At 33.2% G+C, this 22943-nt stretch overlaps 4 protein-coding genes across 4 annotated transcripts; 3 read left to right on the plus strand and 1 right to left on the minus strand.

The window, feature by feature from the left end:
• The first annotated feature begins 830 nt into the window (after window positions 1–830).
• On the plus strand, window positions 831–1710 carry LOC133286454 (protein C2-DOMAIN ABA-RELATED 11-like). Its single transcript, XM_061483873.1, has 3 exons — window positions 831–962; window positions 1077–1172; window positions 1417–1710. Exons 1-3 carry the CDS (start codon window positions 852–854, stop codon window positions 1708–1710), a joined length of 501 nt encoding a protein of 166 aa, XP_061339857.1. The 5' UTR covers window positions 831–851.
• A 2462-nt stretch (window positions 1711–4172) lies between these two features.
• On the plus strand, window positions 4173–9705 carry LOC133286387 (acetyl-CoA acetyltransferase 2-like). The gene is made up of 14 exons (XM_061483795.1): window positions 4173–4312; window positions 4657–4755; window positions 4900–5073; window positions 5178–5283; window positions 5564–5702; window positions 6122–6199; window positions 6291–6356; window positions 6913–6998; window positions 7236–7335; window positions 7416–7526; window positions 7595–7636; window positions 7773–7859; window positions 8103–8188; window positions 9396–9705. The coding sequence occupies exons 1-14, from the start codon at window positions 4279–4281 to the stop codon at window positions 9427–9429; spliced, it is 1242 nt and encodes a 413-aa protein (XP_061339779.1). The 5' UTR covers window positions 4173–4278; the 3' UTR covers window positions 9430–9705.
• Window positions 9706–14105: 4400 nt separating this feature from the next.
• LOC133286416 (WEB family protein At1g12150-like) lies at window positions 14106–16090 on the plus strand. Its single transcript, XM_061483830.1, has 2 exons — window positions 14106–14258; window positions 14486–16090. The coding sequence occupies exons 1-2, from the start codon at window positions 14106–14108 to the stop codon at window positions 16088–16090; spliced, it is 1758 nt and encodes a 585-aa protein (XP_061339814.1).
• Window positions 16091–16990: 900 nt separating this feature from the next.
• LOC133286417 (phosphatidylinositol/phosphatidylcholine transfer protein SFH2-like) lies at window positions 16991–22275 on the minus strand. Its single transcript, XM_061483831.1, has 11 exons — window positions 22025–22275; window positions 21885–21913; window positions 21003–21086; window positions 20844–20897; window positions 19831–19905; window positions 19515–19568; window positions 19329–19388; window positions 19152–19247; window positions 18827–18928; window positions 18602–18682; window positions 16991–17498 (listed from the first exon to the last, which is right to left on the minus strand). The coding sequence occupies exons 1-11, from the start codon at window positions 22116–22118 to the stop codon at window positions 17217–17219; spliced, it is 1011 nt and encodes a 336-aa protein (XP_061339815.1). The 5' UTR covers window positions 22119–22275; the 3' UTR covers window positions 16991–17216.
• Between the last annotated feature and the right edge of the window lie 668 nt (window positions 22276–22943).

Consider the following 22943-nt stretch of genomic DNA (forward strand, 5'->3'; position numbering starts at 1 on the left):
AATATAAAATTCCATTTATAACTATTAGTACTGATCAAGAACAAATCATCACGTAACACAGAGTAATAATTATACGGTAATAGTTTTCTCATGTAGGAGATAATAATTATTTTCTACTGACTCATTTGTATAAGTGAGGTCCACTTTCAAGGAAAAAGAGAAAAAAAGTAGAGTGAGACCTATCTTGAATTTGTGTGTGTAGGAGATAGATTTTTTCTTATGTAATATAAGAATAATAAATCCCATAATTATATTTGAATTTATTTCCAATTTAATATATCCAATATATAAATTCATTTATAATTATTAACTATTTGAAAATTTGATATAAACTTTCTTCAAAATAATTGAATTTCTCTTAATATGAAATGAATGGTTAACATGCAATAAGAAACGAAGAAGATACCACTAGGATTAGCCTAGTGGTGTGGGGTGTGTGTTAAAAGTGTGTGTAGTGTAGGGTGTTGTGTTCAATTCCTTGTAATCTCAAAAAAAAAAAAAAAAAAAGAAGAAGAAAGAAACGAAGAAGATGACGAGATTTGAATGCTCTAAAATGCAAGAAAGAGCGTTGTTAGAGTCAGCATTAATGAGCTGCCACAGAAGCGCACGTTCTACAATTACACTTTGATTTGGATTTTGGACAATGATGACATGACATGACACTGACCAGGTCTAGTCAAAGTCAACGGTCAATCCTGCCGCGCAAATCACCGCCACGTGTTGGTTACACGCATACCTATTAATTTGAATGATCTTCGACTAAAAACTACAATGGTTTCTAATTAAACTACATCGCTTATTTTCTCTCCAAGTTCCCTTGTTTACATGCTTGTTTTATTTTTAGGAGTAAAATGAGTGAACCATTGAGGCTACTAAAAGTCATTGTTGTGCAAGGGAAAAGACTAGTGATCCGGGATTTCAAGAGCAGTGATCCTTATGTTGTGGTCAAGCTGGGGAATCAGGTAACTCGTCCTTCACTTTTGCCTTGTTTCTTTTTATATCAACAACATTATATTATATCATGTAGCATTTCTTAACATCAGAATGTTGAAAAATGATTCGTTAAACTGTGCCAGACATCAAAGACCAGGGTCATTAATTGCTGCTTGAATCCTGTTTGGAATGAAGAGCTGACTTTCACTATGACAGAACCTTTGGGAGTTCTGAATTTGGTGAGTTTTCTGATATTTGTTTGCATTTGTAAATATATATATATATATATATATATATATATATATATATATATATATATATATATATATGTATGTTTGTATGCTTCATGAAAGGAACTGAACATTTGCATGTATTTTACAATAATATATTTATGGTGAAATTTTGGAAATGCTGAGTTCAAAGTTAATTATTTATTTATTTATTAGGTTATAACGTTGTATAACTAAGTTGCTTTTTGGATAGGAAGTATTTGATAAAGATTTTTTGAAGGCTGATGACAAGATGGGAAATGCTTACTTGAACCTTCAACCATTAGTCTCTGCAGCCAGATTAAGAGATATTTTAGGGGTCTCCTCTGTTGATACAACATTGAGGAAGGTCATACCGGATAGTGAAAACTGTCTTGTGTGTGAAAGCAGTATCATTTGTGTTAATGGTGAGGTGGTGCAGAATGTTTGGTTAAGGCTTCGCGGAGTTGAGTCTGGGGATCTAGAATTGACGATCAAGTTGATCACTCCTGCTGCTTCCTCATTATAGTGCACAAATATTTGCAACTGTCCATACTCCATAGTGTTAGTGTATGTAGATATATATATATATATCTAATTGTAACCTTTTATGTTTATGTTGATTAACTGCTCATTGATGTAATCTAGCAGTTAGATAAATTAAAGCCACTTGAAGCTGCATTTCCAAATGAAAATGTTTCGATTTATGTCTTATTTGGTCTGTATCTGTATGGTGTGTGTTCTGCTTGTCTTGCCTTGTATAACATCACAAAAAAACTAGTAGAAAACTGGTCTTTTGTTTTAGCAATGAGTACTCATTTGGGATTTCAGTTCAGATATTGGTGGTTCGTACCTGATGGAGTAAAAATGCAAATTATATAGGCTTGTTTGATATAGCTGTCTCCGAGGTCTCCCTTGTTTTCTTCTAACACGAAACACATTGGTATAGGCTCTGTTAATGGGACGAGGCTCTGTCATGGCTAATTAAGGATGTGATTAGCTTAATACACTGCTGCAGTTTTACATAAATATTTCTAATATTAAAGAGTGGTTTAGGTAGAATAGGAGGAAATTTCTGTTTAAAAATAAGAAATAAAAAAATAAATTCCTAAGCTCTGAAGTTATTCTTTTGTCAATTTCTGAACTAGAGGAAAAAAGCTATAGCCTCTGAGCCACTTGCTTGTACGCATTTTTATAAGGACAATATTTTTTGTTTTATAAAAAAAAAAAATGAGTTAATAAAAATAATTGTACAGCCGCATGGTAAAAAGTTAAAATAAAAAATTGATCAAAATAAGAAATATTAGACAGTCAGAGATTTATGGTGTAAATAGGCTAGTGGTTGGACTAGGTTTTGAATTAAATTTTATTAGATTTGTGTAAAATATTTTAGGCTAACCTGATTTGTTAGTTTTATATAGGCACTGTGAATCTGTTTAAGTCTATTAGATATTCAATAATTACAAAATTAATTAAATTAATATTATTTTATATTTAAAGTTATTAAAATAATAATTTTATTTATTTTATGTAAAATAAATAACATAATATAAGACGACCTGAAAATTTATAGATCCGACGTTTAAAAATAAAATTTATAGCATACTTGATAAATATATTTTTTAAAAGCCTGAACATATTTAATTGATTATATATAAGGCCAAATCTAATCTGACATAGGATGAGCCACATGACTCCATTAAGCCGCTAACCAATTTACACGATCACTTGTGAAGTAATTTACTTTGTATGAATTATATTATAATTAAGGGAAAACTTCATTTTCACTTATTGTAGTTTTGTGATTTATCATTTGACCTCCGTGGTTTTAAATTTATCACTTAGACCCATTGTGCTGAAATAATTTATCATTTAACCCCCTGTGATTTCAAATTCTTACTTAGATCTCTTGTAGTTACAAAAAATTTCACTTAAATCCCTTGTGGTTTAAAAAATAAACATTTTAAAAACATATTTAAAATAAATTTTCTCTCTTTTTTATTTTATATCCTCATGTAATGCATTTAGGGTTTGAGAAATATTTTAAGTTATTTATTCTGAAATTAATTTATAAATTATCTTAATTTTTTATTTTAAAAATATATTTAAAATTAAAAAGATTATTTAAGATGAAATTTAAAAAATATTATTTATGATAAATTGAATATATACTATCAAAATAAGATATTTACTTTCTTTAAATAGATAAAATAAAAATATTTGATTTGAATTTAGTTTCTTGATAAAAATAAGTTAATTTTTTAGAATTTATTTTTATTTTTTAAACCTTAAATGCATTAGGTGAGAATATAAAATAAAAAAGAGAAAAAATTTATTTTCCTCTTATTTATTTTTTATAATTTTTATTTTAAAACCACAAGGAGTCTAAGTGAAAATATTTTTAATCACAAGGAGTCTAAGTAAAAATATGAAATCACGGGGGGTTAAATGATAAATTATTTAAGCACAATGGGTCTAAGTGATAAGTTTAAAACCACGGGGTCAAATGATAAATCACAAAATTACAATGGGTGAAAATAAAGTTTACCCTATAATTAATTAGGATTATGGTGTTTAAAATAGTATTAAATTAAATGGAAAGGTTATAGTTATTATTTTTTTTATACTACTTGTTGTTACCAAATCTTAACTGTTAATTTTCATCAATTTAACGGTTATAATTTGTTAAAATTAATAATTAATTAATAAATTTGACTCAATAAATTATTACTATTAGATTAACGAAAATCAACGATTAAGATTTGATAATAATAAATAAAAAAAGGTACTACATGTAACCTTTCCCTAAATTAATTAATCTCTTATTACAAAAAAAAAAAAAAAAAAAATTAATTAATCTCGTAAAACTAAGTCTTAGTAGGGAACTGATAAGGAAAACAAGAGAAGATGGGGCAAGTGGAGCCCCTGACATAATTTACGTATTTAACTTTCCAACGTATACCCCTTCGTTTTTGTTCTTTGTGTGTGTAATGTAATGTAACTTAACTTGGATGTTATATGATCATTTTTCATATTATATCGTTTTTGTTGTCGAAGCGCTATCTTTCCTGTTTCCTGCATCATTTCGGAAACACCCATGTCTTCAACCTCCAATTCTGTAAAACCCCGAGGTCTGCTTTTTACTTTTTTATTAATTTTGTATAAAAAGTTCGAAACTTGTTATCAAATTTTGAATCACCATTTACTCATTTATACAAATTCACATGTTCTTTTCAGATCATAAGTTGATGACTTCTTTGTACTTCCTTATGTTACTGATTTTATGCCCTCCTAATTGACACTGACAATAATATAACTAATAATTATGTATCATAGTTTTACAAATTGAAATGGACCATATTTGAGGGAAAGTAGAATTGATAAGAACGTGAAGTCTTTTGAATTCGTTGTTTTTAATCTCTGCTTAACTCAGTTCATCTGTGTGTATTTTTTTTTTTTTTTTTTTTGGCTACAGATGTTTGTATTGTTGGTGTAGCACGCACGCCAATGGGTGGTTTCCTTGGCGCCCTATCATCTCTTTCGGCTACAGAACTAGGCTCAGTTGCTATTCAGTGTAAATTACTAAGCTATTTTCCCTTTACTCCTTTTTTATTTCCTAGCAAGTGCCCTCATCATTTTTATTAAAAATAATAAGTCAGCAAATATTTATGCAAATTCTTGCTCCTCCTGTGTTTTAAGTTGATATGTAAATCTGCAGCTGCTCTTAAGAGGGCAAATGTTGATCCGTCACTTGTGCAAGAGGTGTTTTTTGGGAATGTTCTTAGTGCAAATTTAGGGCAGGCTCCTGCCAGACAGGCTGCATTAGGTGCAGGAATACCTACTTCTGTAATCTGTACTACCGTTAACAAGGTGTGTTCATCAGGGATGAAAGGTATGCTCTTTTTTGTTGATTTGGAAGGGTATTCCCACTTAAGTATATGAATTTTTAGTCGGTGCGTGGTGAAATCATGGATGGTCCTATCTTTTTCATTGCAGTTACCATGCTTGCAGCACTGACCATACAATTCGGTATAAATGATGTTGTTGTGTCTGGTGGTATGGAAAGCATGTCAAATGCACCTAAGTACATTGCAGAAGCAAGGTTTTCTTTTCTTTCATGAATTGTTGACACTTAATACTTTTTCTCTCCAATAAAAGATGATGTTTTAGAAATCTGACAAAATCTGATGAGGTTAATGGGAGGACTTCATTTTATATACCATTTTGAAATAATGTTTCAGTAAATAATTTATGCCACCTAGTTGTAGCTTATAAGTTTCTTAAGCATTTGATGAAGTCCGACTTTAATAAACTATCATTTTATTTGGTTAGTTGTTGATGTTGAGTGTCAACATATTATGTATATATTGTATCTAAAACAGGAAGGGATCTCGGTTAGGACATGATACTATCATTGATGGTATGGTCAAAGATGGTCTTTGGGATGTCTATAATGACTTTGGCATGGGAGTTTGTGCAGAACTATGTGCAGATCAACATGTCATAACAAGAGATGAGCAGGTAGCGTTCATTGGTAAATGGACTGTTAAAATTTTGTAATAGATTTCATTCTCATTCATTGCTTCATTACTTTAATTACTTTCACTAATTCCTTTAACTGTCATAGTTTCCTCAAATCAATATCAGCATCCGGCAGCCTGTCAACCCAGTGGAAGGAGCCATGTTTCCTCCCACGTCCCCCTCCCCTTTTTAATAGTTTTTTGAAAAACAAGATTCTTGTTGTGCTGGTATATTTCTAAATCTCAATTTGACAATTGTACCTTCTTGTCACATGCATTACTCCTCCCCCTTGAATTTTTTTGTGTAATACATCAGGGCCGAAGCCCAATGAATATTTTATTTTTAACTCCTTTCAATCCTTTTTTGAATCTAGGATTGATAATTTTGCTCTGTTCTGCTATGTATATGTTATTTTCCAGGACACTTATGCCATTCAAAGCTTTGAGAGAGGAATATCTGCACAAAATGCTGGTCATTTTTCTTGGGAGATAGTTCCGGTGTGTTTATGATTGCCGCCTACGGTAGATTGTTGATAACTGGTGTGGTGATGTTGATGTGATTTTCAATTAACACCTTTTTCACTTGCAGGTTGAAGTTTCTGGTGGAAGAGGGAAGCCTTCCACACTTGTTGATAAAGATGAAGGTTTGGGGAAGGTATATAGATTAGGTTATAATCTAAATGGACCGTCTAGTCTATAGTGCATGCTACTAGATTTTAGGTTTACCTTGTTACAATCATTTGTGCGTGTGTATGTGTAGTATACTGACCAGAGTTACTAAGAAATAGAAGTTTTTGAGAGGTTCTATCACATTTAATTTTAGCTTTTGCCTCACTTAAAGAACTACAAAAATTGGCCACCAAGTTGAAGCCAGTTCTGTAGAAGTGAGGCTTTGTATTTCTTTTGTTGTCTTTTTGTAAGCAAGGGGGTGTTTATCTGTTAATTTTTATAGACTCTTTGGTGTTAACCACTACATTTAGCATATTATGTCTGCCAAGGTTCATGTTATGTTGAATACTAAAAACAAAACTGAGTTTATCTGGTATTCAAATAACTGTTAATGGTTTTGTATGATATACTTTTGTAGTTTTGTAAGTTCATAACTGTAGAAACCTTCAACCGAAATCTTATGTGAAATATATTTGTTCCATTTTGGAATATGGTGTAAACTCCTGCTTTTTGTTTATTATTTTCCGTATTCATGTTGCCAGTTCGATGCTGCCAAGTTAAGGAAGCTTAGACCAAACTTTAAAGAGGATGGGGGTACTGTGACTGCTGGCAATGCTTCTAGCATAAGGTCCCTGCCTCTCTATCTCTCCTCATACGTGTTTGCATACGTGGTATATGTGCACTGAGTGATGTATTCTTTGATGCCCATGTGAATTCTGTAGATAGTCCCTTATGTCATTATAAGAAGTTAGCTTAATAAATTAATACCTAGGCCATACAATCTGGGGTGTGGTAATCATAATTCATAAGGTTTTAAAATGCATGCTCTTTTGTTGATAATGGGTTGGTTTATTGACTTGAGTAGTGATGGTGCTGCTGCATTAGTGCTAGTGAGTGAAGAGAAGGCACGTGAGCTTGGATTGCACATAATTGCAAAGATAAAAGGATATGCGGATGCTGCTCAGGTGCTATGACAAGTTAATCTAACTTGTTTTGGTCTTGATTAATGTGATCATTTAGAGCTGAACTAAGAGTGTTTTTGCAGGCACCTGAATTATTTACAACTGCTCCTGCCCTTGCTATACCAAAAGCTATATCAAATGCTGGTCTTGAGGCTTCTCAAATTGATTATTATGAAATAAATGAAGCTTTTTCTGTAAGGAATACAGCCCCTATGTTACCCATTCAAGCTTCTATGCTAATCATGTTCTAACTTCTCTGCAGGTTGTGGCTCTTGCAAATCAGAAGCTTCTTGGTCTTAATCCCGTGAGTTTTCCATGTGACTCATCTCTCTGGCTCTTTTTGCATAATAACATGTCTTTTTTTGTGTGGCTATTCTGGCTGCTTCTGCATTTATAATGCCTTAATAATAGATAATTCATGCTTTTCCTATCAAATGCAGGAAAAAGTTAATGTACATGGTGGAGCTGTTTCATTGGGGCATCCCTTGGGTTGCAGTGGAGCTCGCATCTTAGTTACATTATTAGGGGTAATTTGTGACTTTGGTTGCTCTATACATAATTTCCTTTCACCCTTGGCACTTTTGTTCTTATACTTCTCCCGTTAGTATGTCTGTAAGCCATGAAGCTGTTATCCATTCCACTTTGTAATTCTTGTCTGATCACTATATAAAATCAATTTTAAAATGAAACCTATGGCTCTGGGAAATGTATTTATTTTATTTTCCAGATTTTTTTTGATCTGTGGATATCTTAGCCAAGTTGTGTTTCAGGTATTGAGACATAAGAGAGGGAAGTATGGTGTTGGTGCCATCTGCAATGGGGGAGGAGGGGCATCTGCTCTTGTCTTTGAGTTCATGTAAGCCTTTCTTACTTGTTAAGGCATAGCTCAGTTCCAATACTTTACCGTATGGTTGGTCCTGTTTGAACCATGTGAGATCAGGTCCTTCCTTATTCTGGGGATGTTTACCATATTTCGTTGTTGTAGTTTGAAAAGTTATAACTAATGTTGCCAGTGAATTAGTAGGGACCTTAAAGTTTAATGCTCAACAAATGTCATGTATCCCCTGTAGTTAAAATTCACTGTCCTACGTAGACTAGTAATACTGTTGAAGATAAGCCTTAAGGGCTGTAGCATTTTATCTCGAATAATAATGGTGTGAGATGACAGTGGAATTGTGGTCAATAAATCTTTATTCCCGTAACAATCTCTATTAACTGTAGTTGGCATATGAAGTATCTTGAGATATATAGTCTCACATTGGTTGTATGTGCAACTAATGTGGAGTTTATAAGGCTTTGGGCACTTCCATCCTTTGAGCTAGCTTTTGGGGTGGTGTATCTCAAGGTTCTTTACATGGTATCAGAGTCTCGCTGTCCCCCACTTTCTCTTGTGGAATTTCTTAGCACAGGTAGGCTGGGCCTGTTGCATTGTCCACTCTTCAAGCCCAATGGGCTCTCGTGTGAGGGGGCGTGTTGAGATATATAGTCCCACATTAGTTGTATGTGCACAACTAATGTGGAGTTTATAAGGCTTTGGGTACTCCGACCCTTTGAGCTAGCTTTTGGGGTAGTGTATCCCAAGGTTCTTTACAAAGTATTCTTTAATTACATTGATCTGCACCATGTTACCTAAAATCGAGCTCACATAAGAAGAGGTTGGAGACCTGATTCTTTTATAATTTTAATTTTAGAAAGGGAAAAAGTTGTCCTTTTAAAGTACACAAGGCTGTGTCTTTTTAGCAGTTATAACTATGTATTATAGGTAGTAACTAGATATAATATTAAAGTTGTACTTTTTTTCTCTCTCTTCAAAAGCTGTCTGCTGATGTGAAAAGTGAAAAATGTACAACTTTAATATTATAACTATTTACTACCCGTAATACATAGTTATAACTGCTTAAAGGACACAACTTTGTGTTCTTTAAAAGGACACACACTAAACCCTTTTAGAAAAGAAAATTTGGTATATGCTATTTTCGTCATCAGCAATTCTGAAGATTTAACGCTCAGATTTTTCCCCCTAATAAAAACCCCAAATTATCAAGTTTTTTTGCATTTTGCAGGCCAGCTGCCAGTGTGGGACGTTCTTTATTGTGACAATGATCTCCTCACATCATACTGCTATCCAATATTCTACAACTTTTTTCTGAAGGACAAAACATGTAATAAGTTCAGTTAAAGAAAGAAATGATATTGGTTCAGCTCCTTAACCGTTTGCGGTTATGTCTTTATATTTATATCTTTTTAATCCCATTTAATAGCATCCGTTTTCTTCGACAATAATTTGGATTTGGGATCACGACTTATACGCCATAGGGTATATAATTGATTGTGACTTTTCATTTATAGCATAGGTACTTCTATGCATAGTATGAAGGGTTTTATAAAAGTTACTTTATAGAAAAAGTGATCGTGTCATGTTATAGAGATTTGTTTTCTGTGTCTTAGTTTTTTTTTCTTTTTTGCTTCAAAAAATGCGGGCCTCACAAAATGTTGTGTGTGTAAGAAAAATGATTGTATCATGTTACATGATGAATATAAACCCCCTACTATGAATGTTAAAATGATGAATAAACAATAAAGAAAAAAATGAAAGGGGGGAGAAAGATCAAAATTGAGCCTGAAATTTTCTAGTCTGAGTAACTTGGACGTGTGCCTTGAGTATAATTCAAAGCTGATGCCCAACCCGTAGAGTTGGGGAAAAAAAATTATTTATTGCATTTTAATTAAATAATTACGCAAATATCACAGTTTGGGAAATATTTACGTATTTATTGCACACTGTGACGTCCCTTTTGGGTGTCACATGTGACGCCCCACTGGGGCGTCTGTCATGAGGTGGTGACATGTGTCACTTGTTTTTTCCAAAAAAAAAATTAATTTAATCTTAAAACTTCTAAAGGTCATAACTTTTGACTCGAGTATCCAAATCAGTTAATTTTTTTTTTGATTTCACATAACTTTTTGAGATTTACGCAATGACATCTCATTTGACATATTTTATTTCTCACAAACACAATTTTAATTTGCAAGAATGATATTATAAGAGCGGTTAAACCCAGAAGCCTTTGAGTTCTGGATTTGTTATTTAATATAAAAAATAAATAAAAATTTTGATTTGTGATTTAAATTTTTTTTATAATAATTTTCTTTATTATAACAAAATTTTGGTTTGTGATTTAAATTCAAAATAAAAAAATTATTATTAGTAAGGAAAACAAAATAAAGATTTGATTTGTGATTTAAACTAAAAAATCAATTTGAAAAATCTGTAGAAATAAAGAAAATAATTAAATAAATATTATAAATTTCTAAGGAAGAAGGATATTATTTTTAAAATTAATGATTAATGTTATAAGCTTCTGGGTTATTATTCGTGATCTGAAATTAATGATGGCTTATAAATGTTTTTCAAAAATAAAATTACCTAAATTAGGCGTGATTTTCTCTTGATTGAAACCCAATTTAGACGTGATTGATGATGTGTTAGGTTTTGAAAAGTGTTGACACGTGTCACATTTTTAAACTCAGAAGCCTCTGAGTTCTGCGTTTGTGATTTAATACAAAAAATAAATCAAGATTTGATGTGTGATTTAAATTAAAAAAATAATTTTTTTTATTTTTATTATAAAGAAATTTGGTTTGTGATTTAAATTAAAAGTAACAATTATTATTAATAAGGAAAACAAAATAAAGATTTGATTTGTGATTTAAACTCAAAAATCAATTTGAAAAATCTGTATTAATAAAGGAAATAATTAAATAAATATTCTAAATATCTAAGGAAGAAGGATTACCTGATTTAAGTTTAAATTATGTTGGTGAGAAATAAAATATATCAAATGAGATGTCATTGCGTAGATCTCGAAAAGTTATGTGGAATCAAAAAAAGAATTACCTGATTTGGATACTCGAGTCAAAAGTTATGGCATTTAGAAGTTTTATGATTAAATTAATTTTTTTTTTGGAAAAACAAGTGACACATGTCACCACCTCACGAGAGACGCCCCATTTGGGCGTCTTCCTCTTATGAGAGACGCCCCAGTGGGGCGTCACAGTGTGCAATAAATGCGTAAATATTTCCCAAACTGTGATATTTGTGTAATTATTTAATTAAATTGCAATAAATAAATTTTTTTGCCCGTAAAGTTGATATTTATTGGTGAAAGATTATTAATTTTTTGTTGTATATCAATAAACATAAAGGATTAAAAGGAAGGGAGAAAAAACAAGATTTCTTGTAACTACAAAAAAGGAAGAAATTAATTTAAATATTTAAAACTCAAAAAGAATAATTGCATAAGTTAAAATGAATTATTTTCGCTCAGGTATAGTATGGGAGTATATGAGAGGATCTTAGCTCCATAAATAAAAGTTAAAGGTACTTTTTTTTTACCCATTATCTATCTTAATGTATTCTCTCATGACTTTTATTTATATTTGAAAGGTTGAGATTCCCTACTTTTTTTTAACCCATTGTCTATCTTAATGTATTCTCTCATGACTTTTATTTATATTTGAAAGGTTGAGATTCCCTTTTATGATCTTGGATTCATTATTGAGATACGTTAATAAATAAAGTTTTATTTTTGTATAATTTTTTGTGATAGATTATACGAGTCAATTGTGTTGGGTATGACTCATATTTTGCATTCAGATGAGAACTCTTATTGGGGGATTAGCAGAAAGTCAAATGACTCGTTGCTGAGTCATTGTTTTTATTTATTTTTAGTAATTTGGACTTGAACTTATGAATAATTATTGTTAAGATTTTTTAAATTCTATTTATATTTTCTTATAAACCGAATTATTTTGTAACAAATGGAAGTGAAATGAATATAATACAGACAAATTAGACATAACCTAAGTGAATTAGCTAAATCACTATGTCAATTTTTCTTCCCTTTCTCTTTTGTTTTGTGATTTGTGTGTTTGTATCTGTCGATTTCCTTGTCGATTTCTAAAAATTGTTGGTTGACTTATCTGGCAATTTTTGTTTAATTATAAAGTAAGTTAGGTTGACTTGTACAACCCATAATTTTTATTTAATATTTAGCGAATTAACTCCCAAAGTGGTTGCAAAATAAAATGAGTTCCTATTTTATTATTTATTTATTTATTTTGTATGCAGATCTAAAATATTTTTTAAAACAACTCGTCGGGTCCCCCCTCTTTTTAGTTTGACCCAAAACAAATTGACCTGCATTTACGTCGATTTTTGCTACTCACATTTTGGTTTCACGTGCATGCCATGTTATTGATTCTTTAAAAAACAACTTAGTGTTATATGGGTTTAGTGTGTGTCATTTAAAAGTACATATATTGTGTCTTTTTAGTGACTTACACAAAGTATGACCGGTCATTCATTGTATAAATCTGAAAAGTTACTTTTTTTCACTTTACACGTCAGCGATGTGACTGTAGAGAGAAAAAAAAAATAATTTTTTAGACTTACACAAAGTATGACCGGTCATACTGTCGTACTTTGTGTAAAACACCTAAAAGACACAAGCTTCTGTCATTCAAAAGGATATTTGTGTCATACTTTAGTGTGTGTCATTTAAAAGTACACATATTGTGTCCTTTTAATGACTTACACAAAGTATGACCGGTCATACATTCTATAAATCTGAAAAGTTACTTTTTTCACTTTACACGTCAGCGATGTGACTGTAGAGAGAAAAAAAAAGCAATTTTTCAGACTTACACAAAGTATGACCGGTCATACTGTCATACTTTGTGTAAAACACCTAAAAGACACAAGCTTTTGTCATTCAAAATGATACTTCTTTTTTCCTTCTTATATAGCTTAATACACACATCTCAAACATAATCCTTGGACGGAGAAAAAGATAATGTATTGGAAGCACAAACTCTCATCTTAGCACATGTATATGAAGAATAGGTGTTTAGGCTGTTTTTAGACAGGAGTATCTTCAATCTCCTTGGTAGTTATAAGTTATAACATCAAAGGGTTAGTTAAAAACAGACCAGATCTACAAGATTTACTTTAGATCATAATTCCTAATTAACCAAAATGTAAACATTAGGGATTGAGCTGCACAATTACATTTAACGTGTAATGTCCAGCGTTGCTTACCTAAATCTTCCTTATTTTTCGCATATACCCTTTTATGTTTTCTCAATTACACACAGGAAAAAGGTCATTTTTGTATTTGACCAACCTGTTTGGTTGGTATATACTGTCAGCATCACCACAAACCTCTCTGTCCCTCGTACTAAAATAGCATAGCTAATTCTACATCCTAGCAGATTTAACCAACCAAAATCTGGGATGTTCTTTTCAAAGGGCACAGAGTTTTCAAATGTGAAGATTGGACTCAAGGAACCTACGTTTTCATCAGGTTCTTTTGAGTTCCAATACCTTTGCTTTGCAAATTCTTTTTTTTGATTTCTAGCTGATCAAGTGAAGGAGGGACTCTTCAGCCTTCATCTTTTTTTCTTCTTTCACGTAAGAATATTGTGCTTTGCTATCATCTTCATTGACATTGACATGTGCCCTTCATTGGTGACAATGACATGTAGGGCTGTTCAAAGTCTGAAGATATGAAAAATTATTTCTTTAAGCATTCGATTTAGATAAAATGTATAATGTGGTACAATCATATGGTAATATTTGAAAGTTTAAATAATTCCTTCTGCAGTTTGCATAAACATATCAAGGGTTGTCTTCAGTTTAATAATCCAATCCATAGAATGCTCATTGCAATTATTTATCTTGCAGATACTATTTCCAAGTTAGAGCAAAGAGGATGAAAAGCACCAGAAAGGTGGGTTCACCAAGGGGAGAGGTTGGAGAGATTGACACGAGGGCACCATTCCAATCTGTCAAAGCTGCTGTTAGTTTATTTGGTGAAGTAGCCGTCTCTAAGGACAGATATGCTGTCAAGAGAAGATCATCAGAGGTATACATCAAATCTAACTCTTCATTAAAAAACAATTCTAGGATATATGGCAAATTTTAAATTTAGACTCACACAAGTAATACAAAAGAGACCTCTTGTTATGTGAAAAGCTTTTGGTTTTTCCTCGCCCAATATAAATGTCTATAGCATTGCGTGGCACACACATTTTAGGATGTTTTCATGTTTGTCATGGCAAAAGATTTTCACGTTTCTTTCTTAATTTGCAGAATGTATTTGAAAAGGAGACACAGCTTATCTTGGCCCAAAAAGAATTAGACAAGTTAAAGAAACAGGTGGAGAGTGCTGAGACCTCGAAAGTTAAAGTACTTTCTGACCTTGAGAATGCCAAGGTGGTCCTTCAGAGTTTGACAACCAAGCTCAACAATGTGAGAGAATCCAAGCAATCAGCAATGGAAGCAGCTAAAGCTGTGAAGAATCAGAGCAAAAAACTTGCAAAGGGTCTATCCCTAAAAGCTGTAGGATTTGAAGCTTGGAAACGAGAACTAGAAAAAGCAAGAAAAGAGTACACGACTACTACAACTGAACTAGATGCTTCCAAGCAAGAACTCACCAAAATCAAGCAGGATTTTGATGCAGCTTTGGAGGCAAAGCTGGCAGCATTCCAGAGTGCAGGAGAAGCTCAGCGTTCAGCAAAATTAAACTCTGAAAGGATCAGTGAACTCTCAGATGAAATTGCAACCATGAAAGCATCAATTGAACAGTTGAAGCTCGCCTCTGTGCAATCCCAAGAAGAACAGGAACAAGTCATGGGACAAAATGAAACCCCACTTGGTTTTTATAAAACTGCTAAGGAAGAAGCACAGAAAAGATTGGAGTCCTTAAAGAATGAATATGATCCTGAACTAATCAAGAGTCTAGAAGCCAAACTTGCTGAAACAAGTGTAGAGATTGATGTTCTTCAAGAGCAGATGAAAAAGGTCCATGCTTCTAAGATGGATTCCATGAGACTTCTAACTTCAGAGCTTAAAGAAGCCACGAAGACACTGCAGGACGTTGCTGAAGAAGAAACCTCCCTTAAGAAACTAGTGTTTTCTCTCAGAACAGAATTAAAACAAGTGAAGAAGGAGCAAGATGAACTGAAGGAGAAGGAAGAGGCTGCAGAAGAACTTGCTACTGACCTCAGTGATGAACTTGAAGAGATCATGGGAGAGGCAACACCTGAGCTAGGTACTGTGGAGGATTTAGAAGCTAATATCTTATACGTCCAGTGTGTTAAAATCCATAAGCTACAATCGGAGACGGAAGATGCTAAGAGAGAAGCAGAAGAGATGAGCAGAAAAGCTCAAGAACTGAAGCAAGAAGCTGAAAAATCCCGAGCTGTGGCTGAAGAAGGAGAGAGAAAACTAGAGCTTGTTCTGATAGAGGCTAAAGAAGCAAAAGCAGCAGAACAAAGAGCCCTTAAGGAGATGAAGATTTTGTCTGAAGTACAAGGTAAAGTCTCGAATTCAAAATTCATTGGGAGGATCAGAATGTCAAATGAAGAGCTTGAATCACTGAGTGGAAAGGTCAAGGAATGTGAAGATTTGGTTGAACAGAAAGAGGCAGCTGTTACAGCTCAGCTACAAGAAATCTACACGAGAAAAAATGAAGAAGACAGAAAGGTGGAAGCCAATATGAAAGCAATTGAGGAAATAAAGGCTGCAACTGAAACAGCTTTGTGGAATGAAGAGATGGCAGATTCTGCAAAAGTGGCAATTGAGGATGAACTAAGGAGGTGGTATCAACAAGAACAAAAGGTGGTAGCCAATGCATCTCCCCAAATATTGGATTATTCAAACTATTCTTCAAGACCTATCTCGTTGAGCATCTAGAAGAGTAATCTGTCATCTTAGAGATGCAGATGGGATTATCAAAAGGAGGAAACGGAACAGCTTGGTTGTAGTGTTGGCTTTCTGCCTTTGTCTTGGAAAACTACTTGCACTGGAAGATCACTTATGTATCAACAACTCTTCCAGTATGCTTGGGAACCATATTAAGGTTCCATCTTTCAAAAAAAAGAAAAAAAAAAAAAAACTTGTGTAAATGTTAATTGTCATTGTCAACATCCTGGTTTTTTCTTGCTCCTAGGGCCCTTAACACTGGTTTCTGGCTCTTCTATATTCCAAGGAAAACATAAGATGTAGCTGTTCTTAAGGGCTCATTATGTAAAATCACGCAAAGCTGAAGAATTTAAAGTACAGGAAATAATGCGTACGTTGTATCCTCCTATGCAGTTCAAAATGACTATAGCTGCTTCTGCTTATAGTGCATGGTTAGTGGTTTCTGAAAGTTTTGTAACATTATCATAATCAAATCTTGTTTGGTTCAGTACGCGTCTAACACCAACTCATTTAGTAATCAATATATCATTACCGTCAAAAGTTGCAAGTAACATGATTGAAGGCTTAGGCACTAAATTACAGTTACTAAACAAAATAATGGAGAAAAGATACAAATATTTTTTAACCTCTTCAACATTATTTGGAAAGCATGGAAGCATTCAAATAAAATAACAGTAGCACTGAAATCAAGTGGATTGGATGAAGTGATACTAACTATTCATATTAAAATATCAAGTAAATAACATTATTTTTTGCCACAAAATAAAAATATTATATTACTCCTTATTTCCAAGTACAATGCTTTTAAATAAATTAATATTTTATATTTGACTTGAGAAAGAAACATGATGACCAATAATGCAAAAGATCAAACTTTGAGATGAAACACGATGGAAAAATATTATATTTGACATTTATATCGCATAGTGGCTCGATGCAAAGCTGGGATTGGCATTACTATCCCTGAATTTCTCTTAACATACATAAACAACGCTTAACTAATTCTACTGAGTCCTGATAGAAGTAATATGGATGTGGAAGGAACCCTGCTACATTGGTAATAACAGGTAAAGACCATTGATTTTGAGGCCACAATTGGAAATCCTGAAAGAAAGTATTAGACACAATTGCCGTTCTCAAACTTGTGTAACTCTGACTCTATAGTCTTGGCAATCTCTGCTTCATCATCGGGAGGTTCTGGAAAATCTACATGAAAGGATCCCTGCTTGATGGGTTCAACAGCTTCACGGATTCGGGCTTGCTGATTGATGTAGTCGTAGAGCTGTTGATGGAAGGGATGATCCAAGGAATAGCAATTATCACTTCCACTCTCTGAATGTCTAGATGATCCAGAGCCTTCTTTTCTACAGAAATGTGGTAGAGATTGGTAATCCATGATCTACACGTCAAATTTAATTGGTTAAATTCAATTAGACAATATAAAAAAAAAAAAAGACAGTAGGTATCACAGAATAGGCCTTCAATTTTTTAAAAGAACTACCCACGAGCATACTAGTAGGAATAAAAATAAAAAAAAAGTGAAGAAGTTTTCAGAATCAATACATGCCCTTCCAGGAATTGAATCATGCTACTTTTTATGGACTAATTGCATCTTATTTAAAAAATAAATAGCTCACAAATTTACTTATAAGGTGCATCTAGTGTAGTGATATTATAATACCCACCCACTCTACTTACCGGGATTCGATTTTTCGCTCATCCTTTTTTCCCAAATATTTGGACTTAAATGCTACATATTAAATTGGAAAACAGTTATTGATCAATACTTGATCATTTAGTGAAAAATTATAATGCGCATCCAACATGATTAAGTAAGAACAATGAAAAGAATAATTATTATGAAATGTTTTCACTTTTGTTTGGGGCAGGATTCAACTCTTTAGACCATTTTCCTGTTCTCCAATTTATAAGCAACATATAAGCCCAAATATTCAGGGGAGAAAAGGCAAAGCGAGAACCAAAACCAGGTAAGTTTTGTGGAAGGATACTACACTACTAGTAGACCAGATATAACTTACGCTAATTTTGCAAATTATTTATCTTTTAAACATGTCACGTGAATCGGTGACTTTTGGAGATGATGTCACATGACACACTGAATGTGCCATTCCACACGGCATCATGCAAGGCACCACGTGGAATGGGATTTTTTTAGTTTGTAACCGTGGCATGCTCATAAGTATAAAACCATCCCATTTTTGTAAATTTAATTTTTAATTTAATTTTTTTATATATAGCTTTTTTATTTAGCATTTTGGAAACAGTTCTCTTTTAAAATGAAAACCTACCCTCTACTTTCGCAAATCTCTCTCCTATTGTGAAACTATTATGTTTTCCAGGAGTCCATGTTACCCACAATTGAGATCATGATCAGTAGTAAAAAGTTTTTTTCTTCATTATGGCGTGATCTCAACTGTTGGGGAACTGTACTCTAGGAATTTTGTTCAAAGAAACGAGGGAGAAAAAAAAAAAAACTCTTACATTCAACAGTTCATCTCGTCCACAACCTGATAAGACCTGCACTTTTCTCCTTGTCCTCTCTTGTAAAAGTGGCTTCACAACCTGCTAATGCTGAGTGTTTATCATCACGCTGAGGTCTCAATAAGAACTCAACTTAAAACGCTATATTAAATAGAAATATCATACAGGAAACCAAGTCATAAGGAATAATGTTGACTTCTTTTTTTGGTAACAATAATTTCTCACCTTCCAACAAGCTGAAAATATGTATGGGGCATTTACAATGTAATAAGTATTTGTCTTCTCTGGGTAGTTCAGATCATCAATGGATGATATAATAGTTAACAACTGCATAAGATTGAACAAGTCAATGATATAGGATATATATAACACGTTAATGATCATTTCTACACGCTCTCACACTAGTTCACGCTATACCAACTCTATACAGCTATGAAATTCACCATTCAAATACAACTTCAAACAATGCATTGTTAATACATTCCATTCACAATTAATCATGGGTAAGCCAGTCGTACTGAATCAAGTAGCTGTACGAACTAAAAAGTACCTTAATCTGATTCAGGGCTGACAGCTTCAGACCAGTCATGTCTAAAACCTTTATACAAGTGGTAATAGGTCGCCCATGCTTCCTTGATGCAGAAGGCTACAAACATATATGGGTTAAAACAAAAGGACAAAAAGCTCAGGTAACCGGTTAATGAAGACTCTAAAGACTAATACTTACCAAGATTACACGATCACGATATTCATTAATTTGAATGTGAGACTGCACATAACAATGGACCTGAGAACATACAAACACGCAAAATAATGCCATAAGATACTAGAACACATAGCTTTAAGATGAAGTAATAAATAGTGCTCCAAACAAAGCAACGTCCCTTTTCCTTTTTCAATTAATTAAACTTACAGATGCTTTGTCAAATGTACTAAGCCCAACACCAATTGCAAAGACAGGAAGACCCTGGAAAGGAAGGAAGAACAAGAAACATAAATTTTTTAAAAATAGATAAATAAAAAAGGAAATAAACCAACCAAGTCATATCATTTTATTAATAAATAAAAAAGGAAATAATCCAACTAAATCGTATCATTTTAATCAATGTCAATAAAAATGTGGATGGTCATAAGGCCTAAGTTGCACTTTTTGACAAGCAAACACTTCCAATTAAAGCACAACTAAGAGGAAATGGAATGAGAAAAATATTATGTTTGAGATTGAGCACCTCTCTTGAGTACCCTGACAATCCTATTAGTTGTGAATCACGCACTGCTCTGTATAAATCAGGAGATATTGGTTTCTGAAAAACAAATCACCATACAGACTTATGTTATGTAATAAATTATCAACTTCAAAATATACCGTTAATGCACTAATGAGACACATTGTGTTGCCATTATTTTCAAAATAGTGTACAACATGCATAGATGGAACTTGCATCGCATGGTAGTCAAAATACAATCTTCCTCTTGAGATGGACGATCTAATGATTTTCCCCCACACCAGCAATCCCATCAGAAACTCATTTTGGTGGGATCATGTGGGATTGTCATGTAAGGTTGTAAGATAATAAGATCGGCGAGTAAGATCATAGGATAGAGGACGATCCCACCGTGCTACAAAAAACCCAAACTTGAAGACCCACACCAACTGGACTTTGAAGACCCAATTTTCAAGACCCATTTGAAGCCCTAACCCACCGTTGTGCAGCTGCTGCATCCTCTTCTCAACTGAGTGACCTCTCTCTACTGCTGAAACTGAATCCCCCTTCTCTTCATTTTGAACCTCATCGTACCAAATCCCTCTTCTCTTCTGCTACTGCTGTTTCGGCTATTCGTTAGCCTCTTATCCATACTGCTGTTTCTGCTGATTCGGCAGTACTCTGATTCTTGGGCTCTACTCTGGTCCAGCTGCATTGAGCTATACTACATTACTGCAGGTGCAGACTCTTCTCTTCTGTTCCTTTGTTCTTCTGCTTCTCTGTGTTGTTGCTTTTGTATCCATATATATGTATGTTTGTATATAATTTTGTACGCTAGGAAGGATCTTACGGTCCGCGTTATGATCACACGATTCACATGTTTCTCTCCCCCTTCACCTTCCGGTACTAGGTAGGATCTCAATTTTGACTACCATGGATGAGAGTTACCCTCTCAATTACAGACAAGGACAGAACTTAAAAAAAAAAAATGAATTGATAAAGAAACCATGTAAAGGATCAGCATAATACAAACTTACAGATAATATATTGTCAATCTCATTTTGTACTCTCCAGTTTAAACAATCAACCAACTGAAACATAATACAGACATGATGCACGTTATGTAAAATTCGGTGAGGAACATATTTGCAAGCAAAACATTCAACAAAAGGAAACTTCAATTATATATGTTTTACCATTTTATGGGCCTTAGAAGGATCCCACTCCCTTGCTTTTAGAAACCGCATTAAAGTTTCAGTGACGTGTCCTTGATGAACATTCTGTCAATTAAAGCAATTAAATCCCAAGGAAGAGGGAGACAACGAGAAGAAAGTCACCACTCACATAGATTCAGAATGCAAAAAAGTAATCGGAATCCATAATTAATACGGTATTTTAAATTTAGGGCAGGAAGAATAATTAACTTTTCCAGTTAAGTACCTGTTACTCGATTACAAAAGATATAAATAGTTGAATAATTTTCTTTAATGATTAAATTAGTAGCATTCCCAGAAACGGGAAGAACTCATTACTATCATGTTAATTGGCCAGCATACTTTATAAATGAAGTGAAAGCGTGAAACATAAGAAAAGTTATATAATTGAAACAATTTAATAAAGAGAATTGAACTTAGTACTCGAAATCAGATCTCATTTATCGACCCTAGGGAGGGAGACATTACGTGTCAAATATTCCGAAACACCAGGAGCCTAGAATCTAGAAAAACCAATCAGCCAACAACACAAATGGAACATAATTAGACACGGCAATTACGAGAAATTCAGGGTTCCAAAGTCCATAGTATCCAAAATCCACTGAAACACAACATGACTACACCCGAGAGCTTTCTGACTAGCAATCCAATAACCCAGAAACAAACCTAAGACATGGTAATTGACACAACTCATACAGAAGACAGAGATCGGCGGACTAAGATGTCAAAAATTAAACAAGCACGTTCCCTTAGTAACAAAATCAACGAAGTAAAACTTCACTTGAAGATGTCTGACCCATGTTAGAATTGAATGAGATCGGGTTGAGTAACAAAAATGGTAAAGGAAAAAGCCAAAATGCTAACCTGAAATGTTGTCTTCAATGGCTCTTCAACTAGGAGACAAAAAAAGAAATAAAAAAAGATAAGTGAAAAGCCTATCAAGTGAAGAAAAAAAAAAAAAACAGCAAGGAAGAGGGAGATCGAAGACATAATAAAGGGAAGACCTTGGTCAATGAATGCGCGCAACTGGTTGATTGCATCCTGGGAAGCAAATCCCATTTCTTCATGTTCTTTAATTTCTTTTACTTTTTTCGGCATAATGTGAAACACAAATTGCCTAAATTGTTGAGGCTTTCAAGCTTTACTCTCTTCTCTTTTTAGCCTTCGGCGTTACGTACTGCAACTAAAAATTTGCAAAAGGAAAGGGTTTCAGCATAAGAGCGAGGAGGCTATATAAATTTGTTGAGTTCAGAGAGAGACTTCAGAGTTTGAAAGAAATAAGAGAAAATGGCAAGTCAATAATCAAGATTCAACAAAGGTGGGCCAGTCATCTCTTGTTTCTCTGTTTTTCTCTTTTGTCTAAATTAATTTTCTCATTTTTCCCATTATTAATACATAAAAATATTTTATTTGCATTTTATTGTTATTATCGGATAAAAATGGCAAAAAGTTAAAATGGAAGCTTCAGAATCCAAGATATCAAATACTTTTCAAAAAACTAAAAAACTTTTTTTATTTCTTATCTTTAGATTATTTCTGTTTTTGGTAAGATGTTGTTTTTAGTACGTAATTATTGTAGCTGTTTCTTGACTGGTCATCAGACCGTCCATTTTTCCATGGTCCCACTCCCTAGATCTGTTTACAACCGTCAAATCTTAGCTTTATTTTTTCATTTTTATTTTTTGGTTCGGAGCTTTATTTCTTTATTTTTGTTAGAAGCTAAAATATATTTATTAGTTATTACTTATTACTTATTAGGGTACATGGATGGTCTCTTCGTCCACTCAGTTTGGGCCCAAAAAATATGAATCTTCTAATATTTTTTAATGCAAGTATTACCATTTTCGGATAATTGTTCTCCTTTTTACTTTATAATTTTATGTCGGTTATTTTTTTATATATATAGATCCTAATTTTTTTTTA

This window comes from Gastrolobium bilobum, unplaced genomic scaffold, assembly GCF_033153095.1.
Source record: "Gastrolobium bilobum isolate Gb01-03AN ecotype WA unplaced genomic scaffold, APGP_CSIRO_Gbil_v1 utg16135, whole genome shotgun sequence".
NCBI lineage: Eukaryota > Viridiplantae > Streptophyta > Magnoliopsida > Fabales > Fabaceae > Gastrolobium > Gastrolobium bilobum.